Source organism: Polypterus senegalus, chromosome 17, assembly GCF_016835505.1.
Source record: "Polypterus senegalus isolate Bchr_013 chromosome 17, ASM1683550v1, whole genome shotgun sequence".
NCBI lineage: Eukaryota > Metazoa > Chordata > Cladistia > Polypteriformes > Polypteridae > Polypterus > Polypterus senegalus.
In genome coordinates, this window is record NC_053170.1 from 29,815,276 (window position 1) to 29,832,864 (window position 17,589).

At 40.3% G+C, this 17,589-nt stretch overlaps 1 protein-coding gene across 1 annotated transcript in view; it reads left to right on the forward strand.

Annotated features, from left to right (window-relative positions):
• LOC120517857 (methyltransferase-like protein 24) overlaps positions 1 to 16,725 on the forward strand; it is a 64,521-nt gene extending 47,796 nt beyond the window's left edge. Inside the window, exons 4-5 of the mRNA XM_039740357.1 lie at positions 9,484 to 9,700; positions 15,858 to 16,725. Coding sequence (XP_039596291.1) covers positions 9,484 to 9,700; positions 15,858 to 16,166 — 526 coding nt within the window. The 3' untranslated portion in view covers positions 16,167 to 16,725. The remainder of the gene's footprint in view (positions 1 to 9,483; positions 9,701 to 15,857) is intronic.
• Positions 16,726 to 17,589: the final 864 nt, after the last annotated feature.

Sequence of the window (17,589 nt, forward strand, 5' to 3'; positions counted from 1 at the left end):
GGCTGTGGCTTGGGCAGGTGACACCCTGCTGCATGTTATGGAATGCAAGCATCCTGGAAACTGTCGTGAGTAAGATAAGGAACACAAGGGAGATAATCCAAGATGGATTTAAGAGTTTGGAAGGGTATCCTCAACCCCAAAAGATTCTTGCAATTGTGTTAGATGACCATCAGTGTCCTGATATGAGTTATTACAGGAGCTCAAGGAATATGAAATGAGAAGGAGTGTTGTGTTTTGAGGTGAGCTTGTGGATTGAGCGTGTCTACCTGGCAATTAAGAATGGGGAAAACCTTGATAGCCAGGCATAGGGAAGCTAACATTTTGTTTGTGACCTTGAGTGAATTTAATACTTTGTGTTATTTTTTGTTTATGCCCTGCTTTGGTGCTTTGGCTTAAGAAGTTGTTATTTTGGTGGCTACCCTTATACTGCAGATTTTGCCCCATTCTGCCCTTTGTCCAGGTTACCATTAGCATTGTCTGCCTGCCATTATATAGTATAGTGGAATACATACAGTTTGTATTGTAAAAAATGAGTGGATTTTCCTAGATATGTGCACTTTATTATCCCTGGAGGATCATTTGTTTGAAGCAGACATACATTTCACAGATGCATTGAGTTTCATATAGCAGTAATTTCAATTAGGGCAAGAAATTAGACAGGTTGGAATAATTAGATTTCTGTCCCAATGTTTTCATCAATTTGTAAAGTGCATTTTTGTTTTTGTCACTTAGAGGTCATTATAGACTTTGCAATGCTAATAGCGCTGGGTAAAATAAGAGATCTTCCATTGCTTATAGGGATAAGAAATGTGAATGTGGAGTCTAAAGGCAAGTTTGGAAGTTGTGAAGTGAGAGGATGAAGCAATACTTTAGTGAAGAGAGAGCTGCTGCTGACCAGGGCTTATATTTATCAAGCATTTCAGTATTGCTCCTAGGCATTGTACTGAATGTCTAAGTAGAATAAGAATCTGTCCTACTCCAGAGTAGGACATGAGAAGTAGTTATGAAGCATCCTACACTCACTACCATGGAGGAGTAGAAGTTCATGTTTCAGAATGAATGATGTTATGATTTTACATCACCCAATCTGCAAACTCATAAAAGCATTTTGTAGTCTTCTTGGAACTCATGCTGGTGTTTTGTAGTTTTTTGACACAAAGGTGTTAAGAATAATAATCAAAGTAGGGGATTAAGAGAAGTAGCACATAATTGTTTCCACTTCCTTCGCAATAACATCAAGAACAATACTGTAATGAGTACCAAGATAGAAAGACCGAGACACACATCGAATAACAGTAAAACCCAATGACGGGCACATTAATTTAACAATGAATAATCTACAGCCACGCTTTCAGAAGAGTACCCCTTTTATGGCCACACGCAACATCTTTTAAAGTAATAGTTACTGAAACTAGCCACAGCTGTTCCGGTGCTATTTCTGAAGTCTCATGCTCTTCTAGTCTTCCAGAGAGGCATGTCTCATCTTCTGTGAAGTTCTATTTATGCAATGCCCTGAAAGTTTTCACCTGCCTTCTTGAACCTTCCCTGGCTTGTAAAGTGTTGCACAAATGTTCCAGGGGTTTAGGGAATGCAGAGTTTAGCATATCTGTGTGCCATTTTGCTGTCAATCACACTTCCAACCCCACCTGTCTTCCAGGTAATATGCTGGCCACTACAGTTTCAGTTTGCATTCATGACGACCTGTGTGTTGATATTGTGATATCGCTTGTGATCTATACTTTGGGCAATAATAATAATAGTAATAAAATGTATTTATATAGCACCTTTCCCATGCTCAGGGCACTTCAGAGAGTTTCATAAAGAAACAACAGGTATATGTAACATTCGATACAGATGTTTCCTGAATAGAATTTTAAAACAGATAGATACAGGACTGTGGTGGGCTAGCGCCCTGCCTGGTGTTTATTTCCTGCCTTGTGCCCTGTGTTGGCTGGGATTGGCACCAGCAGACCCCTGTGACTCTGTAGTTAGGATATAGCGGGTTGGATAATGGATGGATGGATGGATGGATAGATACAGGATATACAAAGGCATTAAATTGAGTAAAAGGCAATAAACCAGAGTAAAATACTAAATTCAATACTAAAACATAGCCTAGCAAATAACATAATTTGTGATGTAACACCCACACAAATTATCCTGAGCAACTGGACAGAGAGTGTGGGGCACAACAAGATTGCCAGAATTTGAGGACCTTAATGGCGAACAGGAGCATAGTGATGGAGAAGGTCACTGATGTAGTCTGGTGTGAGGCCATTTAAAGCTTTGTAGGTACTGTATATACTATAGAATATTATATTCAGTTTTGTAAGACACAGGGAGCCAGTGGAGGTGACGTAGGATGGGTGTGATGTGCTCTCTGTTGCTGGTCTGCATTAGGACTCTTGCAGCAGAGTTTTAAATCAGCAGGAGCTGTGATATAAGATTAGAAGTGGCACCTGCCAGTAGAGAGTTACAAGTGAAAGTGGGAAGTTTCTTAATGTGGTTTATGTGAGCCTGCTGTCAATCTCACTGACATCTTAAGGAAAACCAGAGATTTGCATGAATGCAGCTTGTTTTAACATTACCTCCTGTGGAGTGGTGGGAAATATACAAAGTAAATGTGTGTATTACCTCATGTGTTGTAAGGCCGTTCCAAGTTTAGTGCCAAATTCAAGAAATGCGTTGTTGTGACATTCCCAAATCATTGCTGTTGCAGAGCTGTATTTTCCTTGTGGCCAAAAAACTTAACATTTTCAAAACATTCATTTCATCTAACAGTGAATGGCTTCTCTGTAAAGATGGAGCCAAAAATTTTGTTACTAATATTATTCTATCCCTGTCAAATTGATATCTTTGTATGAGCTTATTGGTGTCCAGTGTTTCCAAAACATTCTGCCTTTCCCAGAATTTGCATGCCAATCTCTGTCTATACGCCATCTTCCAGCAAGTTCGGACAGCTCAGAAGTTCTCCTAAATTCTGGTGAAGGTAGCTTCCTAACTTAGAGCAACTGACAAAATGCTCTAACTCATACTCATCATAGGGTACTCCAGTTTCTGTATTACATCTGGCCTGAAGAAGGGGCGTGAGTTGCCTCGAAAGCTTACATATTGTAATCTTTTTAGTTAGCCAATAACAAGTGTCATTTTGCTTGGCTTTTCTCTAATTCATACTCCTAAGAGTAGAACAAAATTTGCATCACTCTGAGATTTTTCATCCAGTTAGGACTGTTTTCTTACTCTGAGACGCATGATAAATACAGGCACATTTGTAAGAAGAGAGAAAGATCATTTTTCATGTTTCTGCTTAGATACCAATAGTAACAATATCTAGAATCAACCATAAATAAGAATTCAGTCAAATGCCAATAAAAAGAGTTTTATTGCCTTTAACTCTTTCAGGGCTGATGTCGACTTTTGTCAAAAGGAGGAGTTGACGATGGTAATCGACTGTAAACTGTGACAAAATCAAATGTTATGTTTTAGTTGGACTGTTGTTGCTAGAAGGAAAGTTAGATTCATTGGTTTGACCGAGATTTCCTGCACTTGTGTGAGCAGCAAGGCGCAAACAATGGCAAAAATGGCACTGACATCTGGCGAGATGTCAAAGTGAATGCATAAAGCAAAAAACTCCGTGGATGACGTTTTGTCTGTCATCTCTGAACTAGACTATGACTTGACTGAATCAGATTTTGATACAAGTTATTGAAAACGAATGTGAGGTTCCAGCTGATTTGTCCCCAGCTAATTGTTGTGCTGACAATGTTCGCCAGGGAGGACTGCCACTTAACAATGATAAGAGGTAGAAACCAGATTGCAATGCACAGCGGCCATGTCCCAGCCACGCAAGGACAGCCTAGCAGCAAGCCTGACGCATATTCTTGGCAAACTGACAGCCACAGCATGCAGCAACAGATGTTTTATGTTGATTACTGTGTGAAACCATTGCTTTTCAGATACAGTTTTTTGGAAAAAATATTCAGCTCTTAAAGAGTTAAAATCAACCTGCTTTACTTGTAAGGGCAGACATATCTGTCCTGGGTTACTGATTTAATCTTTGGTAGCATAGCTGTTACCACAGGTGCCTCACAACTGCAGAAGCCTAAGTGTATATGCCGGCCCAGCCGCATGTTTACTGCATGTCTGTATAAGTGCTGTCTTTTTTTCTCCTCTCACACCTTAACTCTAAACTGGTGGCATTTAAGTGAGGACCTGTAACGTGTCTTATGATGGACTGGTGTTCACACTGCGTTCATGTGGAAATCTCAGTTGTTAAGTCAGAAATACCGCATGAACGCTCGAGGAACTCGGAATTACAACTCAGACAATTCAGAGAAAGTGAGTTGTAACATAATGCTGAACTTTCAGTCAGTTGTTTAAAATAAAACATAACCTGGTCAGCCCGAAATGGCATTTTTGATTGTATTGCATTTGGAGTAAAGAGATACCATTTAAGACATTTACTTTGCTCTTTTTTTGCACAAATAATGGTTTTTATCTTGATTTTTTTTTTTTTTTTCGCAGACCAAGTAACAAATGAGCAGGGGCCTCATGTTTCTCTTAACATTCTGAATGGAAACCCACATAAACGCAAGTAGGAAAGTGAAATGCAATGACTTGGACCTGTAAATAGTCTGAGAGCACATGAACGCAGCATTATGTCAGGGTACCACTTACTCCATTTGTCACTGAACTGAATGGTCATTGCCAGCTGTCACTATAAGTGACTGTGAGGGTGCCCTGTTATGGGTTGGTGTCCCATACAGTTTTTCAGTATTAAACTTTCGCTATACTATGATCTGCATATTTGAAAAATGAACAGATGGATCGTTGAAAAAATTAGCCTATTATTAATAAGAGTCCACCAATATTTATAGTGCTGAAAAATCTTCAGTTGCTGTTGTGCAGGGAAAGTCTATAATCCATAAACATGCACTTTGTTTTTTAAATATTTGGACGATGTTTGCATCAAATGGAAAAATTATCAGCAAGAGGTCCTTGACTGTTCTCATTATTCTGTAGATGCTAACAAGAAGCACAAGTTTGCAGAAATGTCATTATGTAAACTCCCACAGTCATTTGTGTACAAGGTAAACTCAAATGGAAAGAGGCGAGAGTGCTGGGATAATCCATAAAGCGAGTAAAGAGCTCATCAGACCAGTTTGCCAGCTCTTGGTGTTCTGTTAGGTAATAAGTGATGGTCCAGGCTGCCTATGCTAAGAATTTATCCATCCATTTTCTAAACCCAAGGGTCTGGTGTCAGTCCAGGCAGCATTTGGGTGCAAGGTAGGAACCAGCTGTGGAGGGGAGCAGGACCTTCTCAGGACTTGTTTACTGAGACAACCTCACATGCTCATTTGAGGCCTATTTATAATCCTTGGTTAATGTAGCACACTTATCTTTAGGATTTAAGAGCCCAAATGAAAAGGATCAGTCATCTTCTATACTACAGTATGCAGCTGGGGAGTTTGAGTAGATGCCAATTCAGCTAAGAAATCAATCAAAAATAATCTACCACAGGTTTTGACATCTTCCAAGTGTTTATTCGGCATAAGCAGAAATGTTGTTGCTGTAATATTTGTCCCGTCTTTTCACTCAATTTATAAACTGGTAAAGGTCTAGATGGACCTGAGCAGCTCTTTTTAACTAGTATCTCCAATGATTTCAGAATAAGAGGTATTAAAGTTTAGGTTATGATGCATACTTAAGCAGTGGACTGGTTCCTTGTCGAGTTCTGTTCAGTTCTGCAAGGTTAGGCAGTATTTTCCTGTGCTGAACTTTAACTGGTTTAGCAAGTTATTGAGTGACTGGCTGAGTTAATGATTACTGAAGTTTGGATAGCTGGGATAAAATGTCTTGCATCCTGTATTTAGAAAATCTCATAAATACAGAGATGTCAGGAATATGTAAAAAAATATCAGGCAGGGCTGATAGAGTGCCTCCATTTATCCTCTATGACACTCAGTCTAGTTCAGAGGCACTGGGACCAGTGTTATCAATACACAAGGCAAGAACCATCCCTGGACAAATTGCCAGGCCATCATGGGGCTCACCCATGCATACACCCACGGTCACTTACACAAAATTGACCCATTAATATAAATCAAATTTTTTCAAGATGGTGGAAAAAAACAGAATACTTACTGTATATGGTTGCACAGCTATCCCAGCAGCATTAGATGTGAGACAGAAATAAACCCTAAACGGGATGCCAATCCTTTGTTGGACATTATCCTTAATGCAAAAATATTGTATGATCCTTTGTACAAAAATTCTACAAGTATGTAGAAAGACACCTGAGTGCCTGAACAAAAACCCACACAAGCAAGGACAGAACCCATCAGATCCTCCTTCCCACTTTCTCTGACCTAGGCTTCACTGGGACTTCTCTCAGATGTTTTAAATCCTACCATGTGCTTTGGAGAGGAATGAGACAGGGGAGCCTCAAGGGTTGGTGCTGGGTCCTCTCCTCTTGCCTCTGTGCACCACCTCACTATTCCCACCCATCCCATCCCGATGAATTCTCATATAACTACTATGCTGACGATACTCAGCTGTACCTGTCATTCCCTCCAGAATGAATCTTGGCTTGTCTCACTGATATCACAGTCAGAATGAAGGAACACCATCTTCAGTTCTACCTAGCAAAAGTGGACTTCCTAGTTATCCCAGGCCATCTGTTTAACACCACATCTCTATTTTGTGTAGCTAATGATCACTAACACCTGCCAAGTCAGTGGGGTGGTGATTGATGACCAACTACAGTATATTTTGCTGACCACATTGCAACTGTCTCTGGTTCTTGTAGATTCATTCCATGTAACATCCAGAAGATCTGGTGGAGTGTACAACAGAACCTCTGGTCCAGCCATTGGTCTCGTCACATCTAGACTACTACAACTCTTTAGTAGTATGGGGTATCTGCATGCGCTACCAAGCCAACACAGGTGATTCAAAATGCAGAGGCACCAGTTGAGACAAGTGTATGTCACTCCTCTTTTCAGGTCATTACTCTGGCTCCCTGTAGCAGCACACATTTAAGTTAAAACCCTTGATGCTTGTTCACAGAATAGTCAGTGGGTCAGCACCTATGTATATGAAGGCACTCATGAGGTCCTATGTTCCTTCTCAACAACTCGGGTCTGCTGATGAATGGCATTGGGTGATACCACCTCCATGTGACATCAAATCTAATCCAGACTCTTTTCATGTGTAGCTCCTAGCTGGTGGGACAAGTTTCCCACCTCCATCCATACTGCAGACACCCTCAGTGTTTTTAAAGGCTCTCTTCTTCATAAAGGCTGCCTAATTGACAACGGGTTCTTATAATCAAATAAAAATCAACCAGTCTTGAGTTGTTCCGTTGGTTTAAAACTCTAGTTTTGTTAATCAGCAGTGATGCTTCAGTGTTAATTTTATATGTGATATCCCTCCATGGTGATGTTGCAGCAGTGGATTTGTACACTGCATACCACCCAAAGAAGGAGTGTCTAACGAAAATTGTATAGTTACTTTTATAGTAAAGTTTCCAGGTTCTTGTTGTTCCCTGGCAAAATTAATAACTGGCAAAATTGCCAAAAGGAACCATATACGCAAACTGAGAACATCTGAAAACTGCCCTTCTGCCAAAGGGATCATACATCCAAACTAAGAGCATCTGATCTGAGGGTGATGTTTTGAGTCTGAACTCGGTGAACTGAATCTGAACCAGCCACAATTCTAATGCACAATATGGCACTTGAACACTTTCTTTAGTTCTCTATGTCCTACAAATGCATGCTTCTGTACTCAGCATAAAAGAGAAAATAATTCTGAGGTCTTTAAATAGTTCTTTCTATTTCCAGCAATCTGCACACATCATTTGGAAAAAATCCTGAACTCATTAAGAAAAAACGAAGAAAGTTCAATGTCATGTTTTATGTGCCACATGTTACAATCCAGTTATTTAAACAGCTTATTCCATTTCTGCCTTTGAGCTGTGGGAGAAAACTGAAGTATCTTCACAAAACTCACATGGACACAGGGAGAACATGGAAACTCTGGGCACAGAATTAGCTGAGCAGAAGTCTTTAACTTCTGTCCAATTTGCCTCCATAATTTGTTTCTTCAATCCATGGGTAAAGATACAAGTCCATGATAGTGAACACTTGGTTATTACTGTGTCTACCATTAATATGTTTGGGGTGTGGGAGCAGACCAAAATACTCCACACTCACATAGGAAGATCATGCAAACTCCACACAGACAGTGACCAGTCCAGGATTTAAGTCTGGGAGATCTGGGCTTTGAACACTGTACTAGCATGACACTCCTGTATGTCGGCAACATCTACAAACTTTATTTACGCTTGTCCTTGCAGTGACTATGTGTATATGAAAGGAAATGGTACTGTCTTGGTGACAGTCACGGCTGGTCTATTATCACTCTGATCAATCTGTCACCTTATTCCTATTCCATTTCCCCTTTTCCTTTGATCAGCCCTATCAGCCTTGCCTTTTGTAAATGTGATTGTTTGATTGCTCCTCTATTTAGCTGTACAATTTTGAGTGGCAAATTAGTGTATTTTTTGTAACCATATACTGTACAGTATAGTGCACAGAACATTGCATGTACAGAACATTTATTTCCACAATTTGCTTGCAATGTGATTTGCTCAGAGTTCGTCACTTGGGATGGAATTTAAACTGCAATCATGTGCTTTACAGAACTGTTCCTTAGTCACTAGGCTTAAATTCTCCCTTTTAAACCATTCAGTTAAATTGATTCATTTCACAGAGGCAAACACACTGAATCACAAACACAACTCATATTATAATTCCAAGGTCTCTACAGAATTTCCATCCTGAAGCCCTGCATACTTTTGTGGTATACTGCCCTCTGCTGTCAGTTGTGCAAAAAAAGTGACAAATGTGGATATTTCTCTGAGATGTGCTTAGCTCTTGTATTTCTTATTTCTTGCCAGGCATTGTGGTCTAATTCCAGTTTATCTATCTATCTATCTATCTATCTATCTATCTATCTATCTATCTATCTATCTATCTATCTATCTATCTATCTATCCTTGTAAAGTGTTTTCAGAATTTGTTCACTGTATAACGGTGTTATATGAAAGTAAGGTTGCTTCACTGGTAGCCCATTACAGAATTAGAGTGACTCTTCTTTGGTAAATCCTTTAAACCCTGTTGAACATGAAGTCATTTTCATGAAGAACATGTCACATTTGAGATATATTAGTTCTACACTGAGTCACTAGTATGACTAGAACTCTTGTCGGTTTTATGGAGATACTACTAGAGGATTAGCCAGATGGATGATAGAAATGTGCTGATCCTCATCAGAAATCTCCTACTAGCTATCTGTGAACACCCTCTGCTGCTCATCTGCTGATTGTTTTGTGTTGGTTTCATGTTTCCTGTATTTCTTGCATGGTAAATGACCCTTCTTAGCTGCCAGAAAATTTTACTGACTCACTGTTTTTCACAGCATGGATCAGAAGGATGGGCTGTTTGTGTCACGCATGGCTGCTGAAGGATGTGAAGTACACCACTTTGATCCTAGTAGCCCATCTGCGCACAGCCAGCAAGAGAGCCATGCACACCATCACAGGACCTGGCTGGATTGGCGAGAACAGAAGCCAGGACGCAGGAAGAACAACCCTATGAAGCTCAAGACCATCATGCAATTCCTGGGACATAAAAAGGTAATGTGGTAGTGCAGCACAAGCAGGACTCCCTTGCTGTCCTCTCGTGGAGATAATTTAGATAATCCGAGAAAGTGCTGAATGATGACATCCAGCAGATGGTGCAGTTTTTCAGCAACCATTGCTTTGGTTATGTTTATCTTGTCACTGCGCTTATTGAAGAAGTGCTGACTTTTGACTTTCCATTTAGTCAAGCACACCTGAATGTATAACTAAACTGCAAAATGACTCATCTTCTGTAATATCACAACCTAATAGATTTATATATTTTTAAATAATAGCACTTACTGGTTTGCATAACTGTCATTTGTGTTTTGTATATCAGTTTGTACATTTTTTTAAAGCTAGTAACTTTGAAATCTATCTGACATTTATTAAAATAGTTCTTTGCGCTCTATTTAGGTAATGCTGGTCACTAAAAAAAGAGCTGTTTTTGTCTTTATTTTATTCATAACATTAACCTTGCACCCAACTCTGTAAACAGGTCCTCCAGCTTGCAACTAAAACTTGAGGGTTGGTGGCAGGATTGGCACTCCAGCCACTGTAGAAAAAAAACAACCTCACACTCTTCCACTCCATTCTGACTAATGTGGTGCTGAGGTGTCACCCATTGCATGGCTATGCTCAGATCCTAATTTGGGATCCTGAGGTGGTTCCTCATGTGGTGGTTGTGGCAACACGCTATATCTGTGCATGCTCCCAACCTCCTCCTTATATAAGTCAGTCCACTAGATCATAGACAAATGAACACAGCATTTTGTTGTGCATAACTGTAATCCCACTTGAAGTTCAGATTTTCAATCAGAAGAACCACTACCAAAGAATAAAACCTTACTGCACTTCACACATAGGCAGCACAGTGGTACAGAGGTTAGTCCTGAATATGAATCCTGACCCTGGCAGTGTTAGCATGGCATTTGAGTGACCTATCTGTACACCAGCTTCCTTTCACGTCCCAAACATGTACAGGGCAAGGATCACTCCTGATTTTAAGGGGCCCCCATATGAGCAAGTGTGCCCTATGATAACCTTGTACTTCACCAAATGTGAGCTTTTTACCTGAATCTGATGCAGCCAGGCTGGGTTCTGGCACACTGCAACCATGAGCCACCCAATCATCATTTCATGTCACATCACATCACGTGACATAATTTGGACCTCCTCTTTAAAGGAAGCAATAATTTTATTTTTTTATGTATAGCATGCTTCACATTATTACATTCTGGGGGATTGTGCTGCTGGGGAGTGTTTTATCACACCTAACATGAAAGGTGCTATCTATCCTCTTTGGTTCTTAAATGGGGGATAAGAAGAATTGTCCAAATCAGTTATGTACCGGTTAGCCTTTACCACTTACCTGTCACACTGGCATCCCATGTATTCATCCCTATGGACCTCTAATGGCAGACTTTCTGACTGGGACTGTCTTTATTTTCCGAACCTGCACTTCAGCCCAGTTTTACCACCAATTGAGGAATTCTCAAAAGCATTCCCTTGACCCCTTAAGGGATCACAAGGAATGGACAGTCCTAGCACTCAAGTTACACTGAGTAATAATACTCAGATAAAGGCATTTACTTTTTAGCTTTTACTTGAAAATTATATCTACTTACGTTAAAACCAATAGCAACATAAATAAGGTGATACAAAGAATCATACAACCTTGGTTCTTTAAATCTGCATTTAGTCCAAGCAGAAGTAGGAAGATGCTGAAGACCACTCAACTCCCAGACATTTTCTTTTCTTGCAGTTTCACTACCTAGCCTCTTTGTTTTTTAAAACAGCATCTGAAAGAGATTGGGTTGATGGGGGCTCTAGTACCAGCTGTGCCCTTCTCCTATCCAAATAGGACACACACATCGGTGGCAGAGCCCAGTGACATTAACTTTTGCATTTTCACACAACACATGAAAATGCTTCTTACATCGGTATTATCAGAAGTCTTAAGGTACATTTTCAAAGATTCACAGCTAGTAATCAAAAACATAATACAATAAGTCCTGCCTCTTACCTGAACAGTTATCTCTTGTACAGGGAGCAGCTCTGGCAACGTGGCAGTTTAGGCAATTATACCTACAGTAAATGTGTTTTATTTTTTTAATTGCTTACATACTGGGTATATTGGGAATTGGATGTTAAAGATAGAGCTGCCAGCCAAGAGGAAAAGAGGAAGGTCTAAGAGAAAGTTTATGGATGTGGTAAGAGAGGACATGCAGGTGATGGGTGTGACAGAGCAAGACATAGAGGACAGGAAGATATGGAAGAAGATGATCCACTGTGGCAACCCCTAATGGGAGCAGCTGAAAGAAGAAGATGATGCACAAATTAATCTGTCTACAATATAATAAAACACTGAGGTCTGTGTGTCCAGTCCTTCTTAGCAGTCTGATTGGTCAGTTTGGCTCTAGTTAGTGAACAAAAGAGGAAGTGTGAATGTGAGACGCATGAGGAGGAGTAAAGGCATAGGAGGCATGTTGAGAATGTCGCCTTCAAAGATGGGAAATATAAAACTGGACAGGAGGTGAGAAAGACACCTTGAAAATAGTGACAGAGTCTGAGAAACATGCTTTACAGGAACACATTCGAGAGATGGAGTGCCGGTTAAGAGACATTAACACATGTGAATACCAAGGAAAGGCATTGAAGGTACATGTAGGACAAGAAATAGCAAATATTTTTAAATTATTCTATTCCCTTTCTGCGACCAGTACTAGCGCTGGAATTTGCAGCATATAAAACACCAGGATAGCTGGGCTTTAACATTCTGGGAAGGTGTAGAGGTATTTTTTGGTGCATAATCATGGAACACAGCCATGACTCGATGATACAATGCCTGATACTACATCACCACCTAAGTCACAGCCATTTTCCGTGAGGAACACTGAAGGAAGATGATAAAAAAAAGCTCCTAAGCATTAACAGTAGGAAAAGCACAAATACGCTCCCACGTTGCTCACAGAATGTGTACTAGATACCCCTATTATTCCACCTACCAAATTGTTCAGTCCAATTTGATCAGGTTATGGGATTGTTGGCAGGGCTAAGCTTATCCTGGTAACATTGGACTAAAATCAGGAATCACAGCTGGACAGATAACCAGCCTGTTGAAGAACACACTGGCACACAGGGCCAATAATTCATCTACAATGATCTTTGAGATGTGGGTTGAAAACCGGAGCGTCCAGGGAAGGACTGGATCAAAGATAGATAGACAGATAGATGTGAAGGGTGCAATATGGTATAATGATACATAAATAGGTTTGAAAGTTGCTATATTAGGGGTATAGCCAGTCTCCCAGGTGGAGTGAGTCTTTTTTCTAAAACACTGGACTTTATTTAATTAACTTAACCATTTTCTTCATTTTTAATATATTTTATGTATTTCCCTGTCCTAAGTGCCATTTCACACCAAAACCTTTTTTATTGTTTTAGCGTCACACCAGAACACTCCTATATACTTTGAAAAGTTACTTGCTGTTGTTTTCAATGACACCAAAGTGGTTTAGTAGCAAGCAGTTTAGAAAACTCCTGCATGTAGCAGTTATGATAAGAAGAGACATGGCAAAGGTTTGGGGCAGCTATTAAAAGGTTTCAGTCCAAGTGCTTGTTCCATTCAAATCAATGGTAATGCTCATAAAACATTAATAAAACAAAGCAAATGAGTGTTTTAAAGTGTTTTTATAAGTGAATGCCTGTATCTGGGTGAAGCAGCTGGAAACAAATGTTGGTGTTGTGTATACACAAGCATTGGTCTTCTAGTGACAGCTGCTGTGGGACACATTAAGGTATACATAGCTTGGAATCAACTGACAACAATTCAGCAAACGTTCTAGGTACTATGTGCATTTATTTTTAATCAGGTCAGCGCAGATGTTTTTAACAAACAAGCATTGGTAGTGCAGAGGTCTTCCTCACAGCGCCATTTGGGATTTTCATGTGCCCATGCATTTCTGGATTGATGGTATTATTGGGCAGCTTGAACTGAGTATTATTGCCCACATCCTTTCCCACCCAAAGGCCCACCTAGGGCTCTAAATGGGCTTCAATTGCACTGATTTTCAGAATAGCAGTTTTACATTCTGGGACAATAGGAGGTTGGGAGCATGCGCTGATTACAATGCATTGCTGCACCCGCCAACCGATGAACCACCTGGATTGGGATTCGAGTGCAGCCGTGCAATGGGTGACACCTCAGCACCACACTGAATAGTGTGAGGTTTTGTACAGTGGATAGAGTGCCAATCCTGCCACTAACTCCCGGGTTTTCCCTATTCTGGGACAGTAATTTCCTTTTTTTTTCTCACTTTTTTTAGCTCATTTTTAAAAACCTATTGGTTGCTCCAAAGGCACTATCGTGAGGAAGAAAGCTAATTCATGGCAACTACGCGTTTAATTTGTATATTTTGTATTTTTAAATAAAAATTAAACGGGTATCTTTTGAGCACTATGCATTTATTATGCCATATTTTTTTTTGTACAGGGCAGCACGGTGGCGCAGTGGTAGCGCTGCTGCCTCGCAGTTAGGAGACCATGCGTGGAGTTTGCATTTTCTCCCCGTGTCTGTGTGGGTTTCCTCCGGGTGCTCCGGTTTCCTCACACAGTCCAAAGACATGCAGGTTAGGTGGATTGGCGATTCTAAATTGTCCCTAGTGTGTGCTTGGTGTGTGGGTGTGGGTGTGTGTGTCCTGCAGTGGGTTGGCGCCCTGCCCAGGATTGGTTCCTGCTTTGCACCCTGTGTTGGCTGGGATTGGCTCCAGCAGACCCCCGTGACCCTGTGTTCGGATTCAACGGGTTGGAAAATGGATGGATGGATATTTTTTGTACAACTGTCAGTTTAGCAAACTCTGCTAGGCTACACCTCTTTATGTAGATGGAAGATAAACAGAGAGATATGAAAGGAACTATATGGAAAAATAATAAAAAGATAGCTGGTGTTGTAAGGAACATGGATAGATAGATAGTGTTGCAGGAGTCTATCCTGGCAGCATATGATACAAGGCAGGGGCAGCCCAGGATGTCCAGCCAGTCAACCACTGGACACACTCACACATACACTGTGAAGAGTTCACATTAGCAATATTCATAACTTTAAGATGTAGGAGGAGCCAGAGTTCCTGACAAAAGCCACACAGACACAGCGAGGAAGTGCACAGTAAACACAAACATTGGCTGGACTAGGATGTGAACTTGTTCTCTTGTTACTGTGAGACTGTGGCACTGACCAGATCACTGATATTCTTACTTTATGTCCTTTTTTTGACTCTATAAATCAAGCATTATGATTTGTTGTGGCTCTAATTCTTGCCGCAGGTCTTCTCTCCAAACACCTGTTGTAAATTTTCTCATATTCACTCCACATTTTTGCCCGCTTTAGTGTTCCAAATGTTGAAGATGCACCCTAGTTTACCCTAATTGTTTCTTACGGATTACATAAGACGGCGAGGATTTTCCATCTATATTACTTGTGTACAGTTTGGAGAAAAGCCTGGACAATTTCACTAGAGAAATTTAAAGGATTAATAGGTTAAGATGTAGCAAAATAAATTTATGATAGACATCACCCAGTTAAATGGTGTGGTACAGTAAAAGCTGTCATGTCTTGCTTAATTCATCCATTTGCTATAATTTGCCTGTTTTTTATTATTATTAATGGTTACTTTATGACCACAGCATATTCGCCATGTGCTGTTTTTAAAGCAAGTTATCTGAGCTCAACTGACAGGTCGTATTCGGCGCCAGCAGTATGATATACCAGTTTTCTCATTGAGCCGGTTAAATATCACAGCCATAAAAGTTACAAATGAGCAATGAACCATTTAAATTGGAATCAATTCACTAAATATATTAGTGTCCTGTGCATGTTTTCCTCATTTTCTTATTGAAAAGAAGATTTAAAAACAAAACATTGGTTAATGCTGAATTTTTCAATTCTGCCTTTATTTTTGTTTTTTGGCAAGCTTTAATCTTCTCTGACCTTTTCAGGGTCAAATCTTTTTTAATACCTACTTATTTAATTTTGGGTCACGGGGAGCTGAAGCCTATCATGGCATCACCTAACCAAAGGCAGGAACCATCCTTACATTTCACTGCTACTTTTCTTCTTATTCATTATTTCAGTACTAGACATTTTTTTTCTTCTTTCTTCATGTCCAATCAGGTGGAATATGTCCAGGCAGACCTGGAGAGTGCCGAGTGGAAGGTCCTTGAGAACGTGCTTCTGGATGGGACAATCTCCTTGATATATCAGCTCATTCTCACCGTCCATCTGGGCTGGGCTGGTTTTGAAGTAGCAGGTGCTGAAGAAGAAGTGATCCGGTTTTGGTACAGCTTGCTATGGAAACTCCAGTCCGTCGGGTTCCAGTTGCACCACAGTTTCCGAGGGTCGGGCCAGACTGTCCTGCGGCACTCTCTGACTAATGCCAGCAGCACTTACACGCTTTGCTGGGTGAACACTAGATGGAGCTAGCAAAGCACTGGCATGGAAAACACGACACCAGATGAGAGAAGCAGTAAAAATAGAAACCTCCAGGGCAGCTGAGTTTTATGCTTGTCTGGACCTGAAAGTGCCGACTGTGTGAGGAATTTCCTTTTTTGTTAAAAAAATGTTACTCCTAGATGTTGCAAGACATCCATCTGGGCAAGCAAACTGTCGCCAGGAAATTTTTACTTCTCTCAACAAACGAGGCTTCTGAAACTTTTTTTTTTTTTTATTGCAGACAAGTGATATAGTGCAGCATGCGTTGAACAGCTTCAATAAGTCGTGTTACTTCTTTGTCCTAAGAAAACAGACATGTTAAGTTATTACTTTTAATCGGTATATTTCTGATTGTGTTGAAAACATGATCCATTATCTAATTCCAGGAGTAAAATACACGAGAGGACTCTAGGCCAGAAGACATTGTTGGCCCGTAAGCAATGCAGTTGATGGCTGCAAGTTATAAGAACTTGAATTACGTTCAGTAAAAAGGGTGGTTTTCCCAGGATGCAGTATGGTATCAGTATTAGAAATAAATACTTGAAAATAAGATGTTTGTTTCATATATACATTTTTTCACATTTTTTAGAAAAAGTATTGTAATGACCCAGAGATGTAAGAGATGGAACAATGGACTTATAACTCTGATCAAATTGACAGTAGATGGTCCTTAAAGGGAACAATGGTGACTTTGTGCCAGAATACACTGTTACATTCTTCAGCAGCGCTTTTATGTTTTGTAGCTTCACATGGCCAGGCCAATGGGATTTATCAGCAGTCTTCTAGGAGTACTTCTGTTAATTATTTTACATGTGTCCACTGTCAGGAGCTGCTTTAATGCCTGGCTTCTCCAAGTAGACCCCTTTCTGATAGTCTGCAGCGACCTGAGAAACATATGTCTTTCAGGTTCAGACCAAGGATGATACAATATTGTTTGTGTAAGGATAAAGTGTGTCTGTATTGTGTGGTTACGTTGACCTGTGAATGAATACTGACTTGTAGCAATATCTGAGAAGCTCATTCCCACTGATATCCAAGCCCTGAGTCTCAGATGATATCCGAAGCCAAATGACGGATAATAAAGAATGGAGATGGTTGATACATCTTCTCGGGTGAGTGCAGGAGGGGTGGAGGTGTTTAGATAGGCTTCATAAGGCCAATGTGAAGTATATCTTCCACTTCTCAGGATTAGTGTGAGATGATTGAGGCTGAGAGTACAGTAATTTGGGGGTATCATGATGATTCCAAAGGAGGGAATGTTCTGGCAAGCTTAAAATGCAGATACACATGCACTGTGGAGTGCACAGCCATACTTCTTTTGTGAGAATGAAGAAGGAATGTAAGCTTTCATTTTTTTCTTCATTTTCTTGTATGGTACATCATGCCTTTAGAGGGTAGTTTGGATGTAATGCAG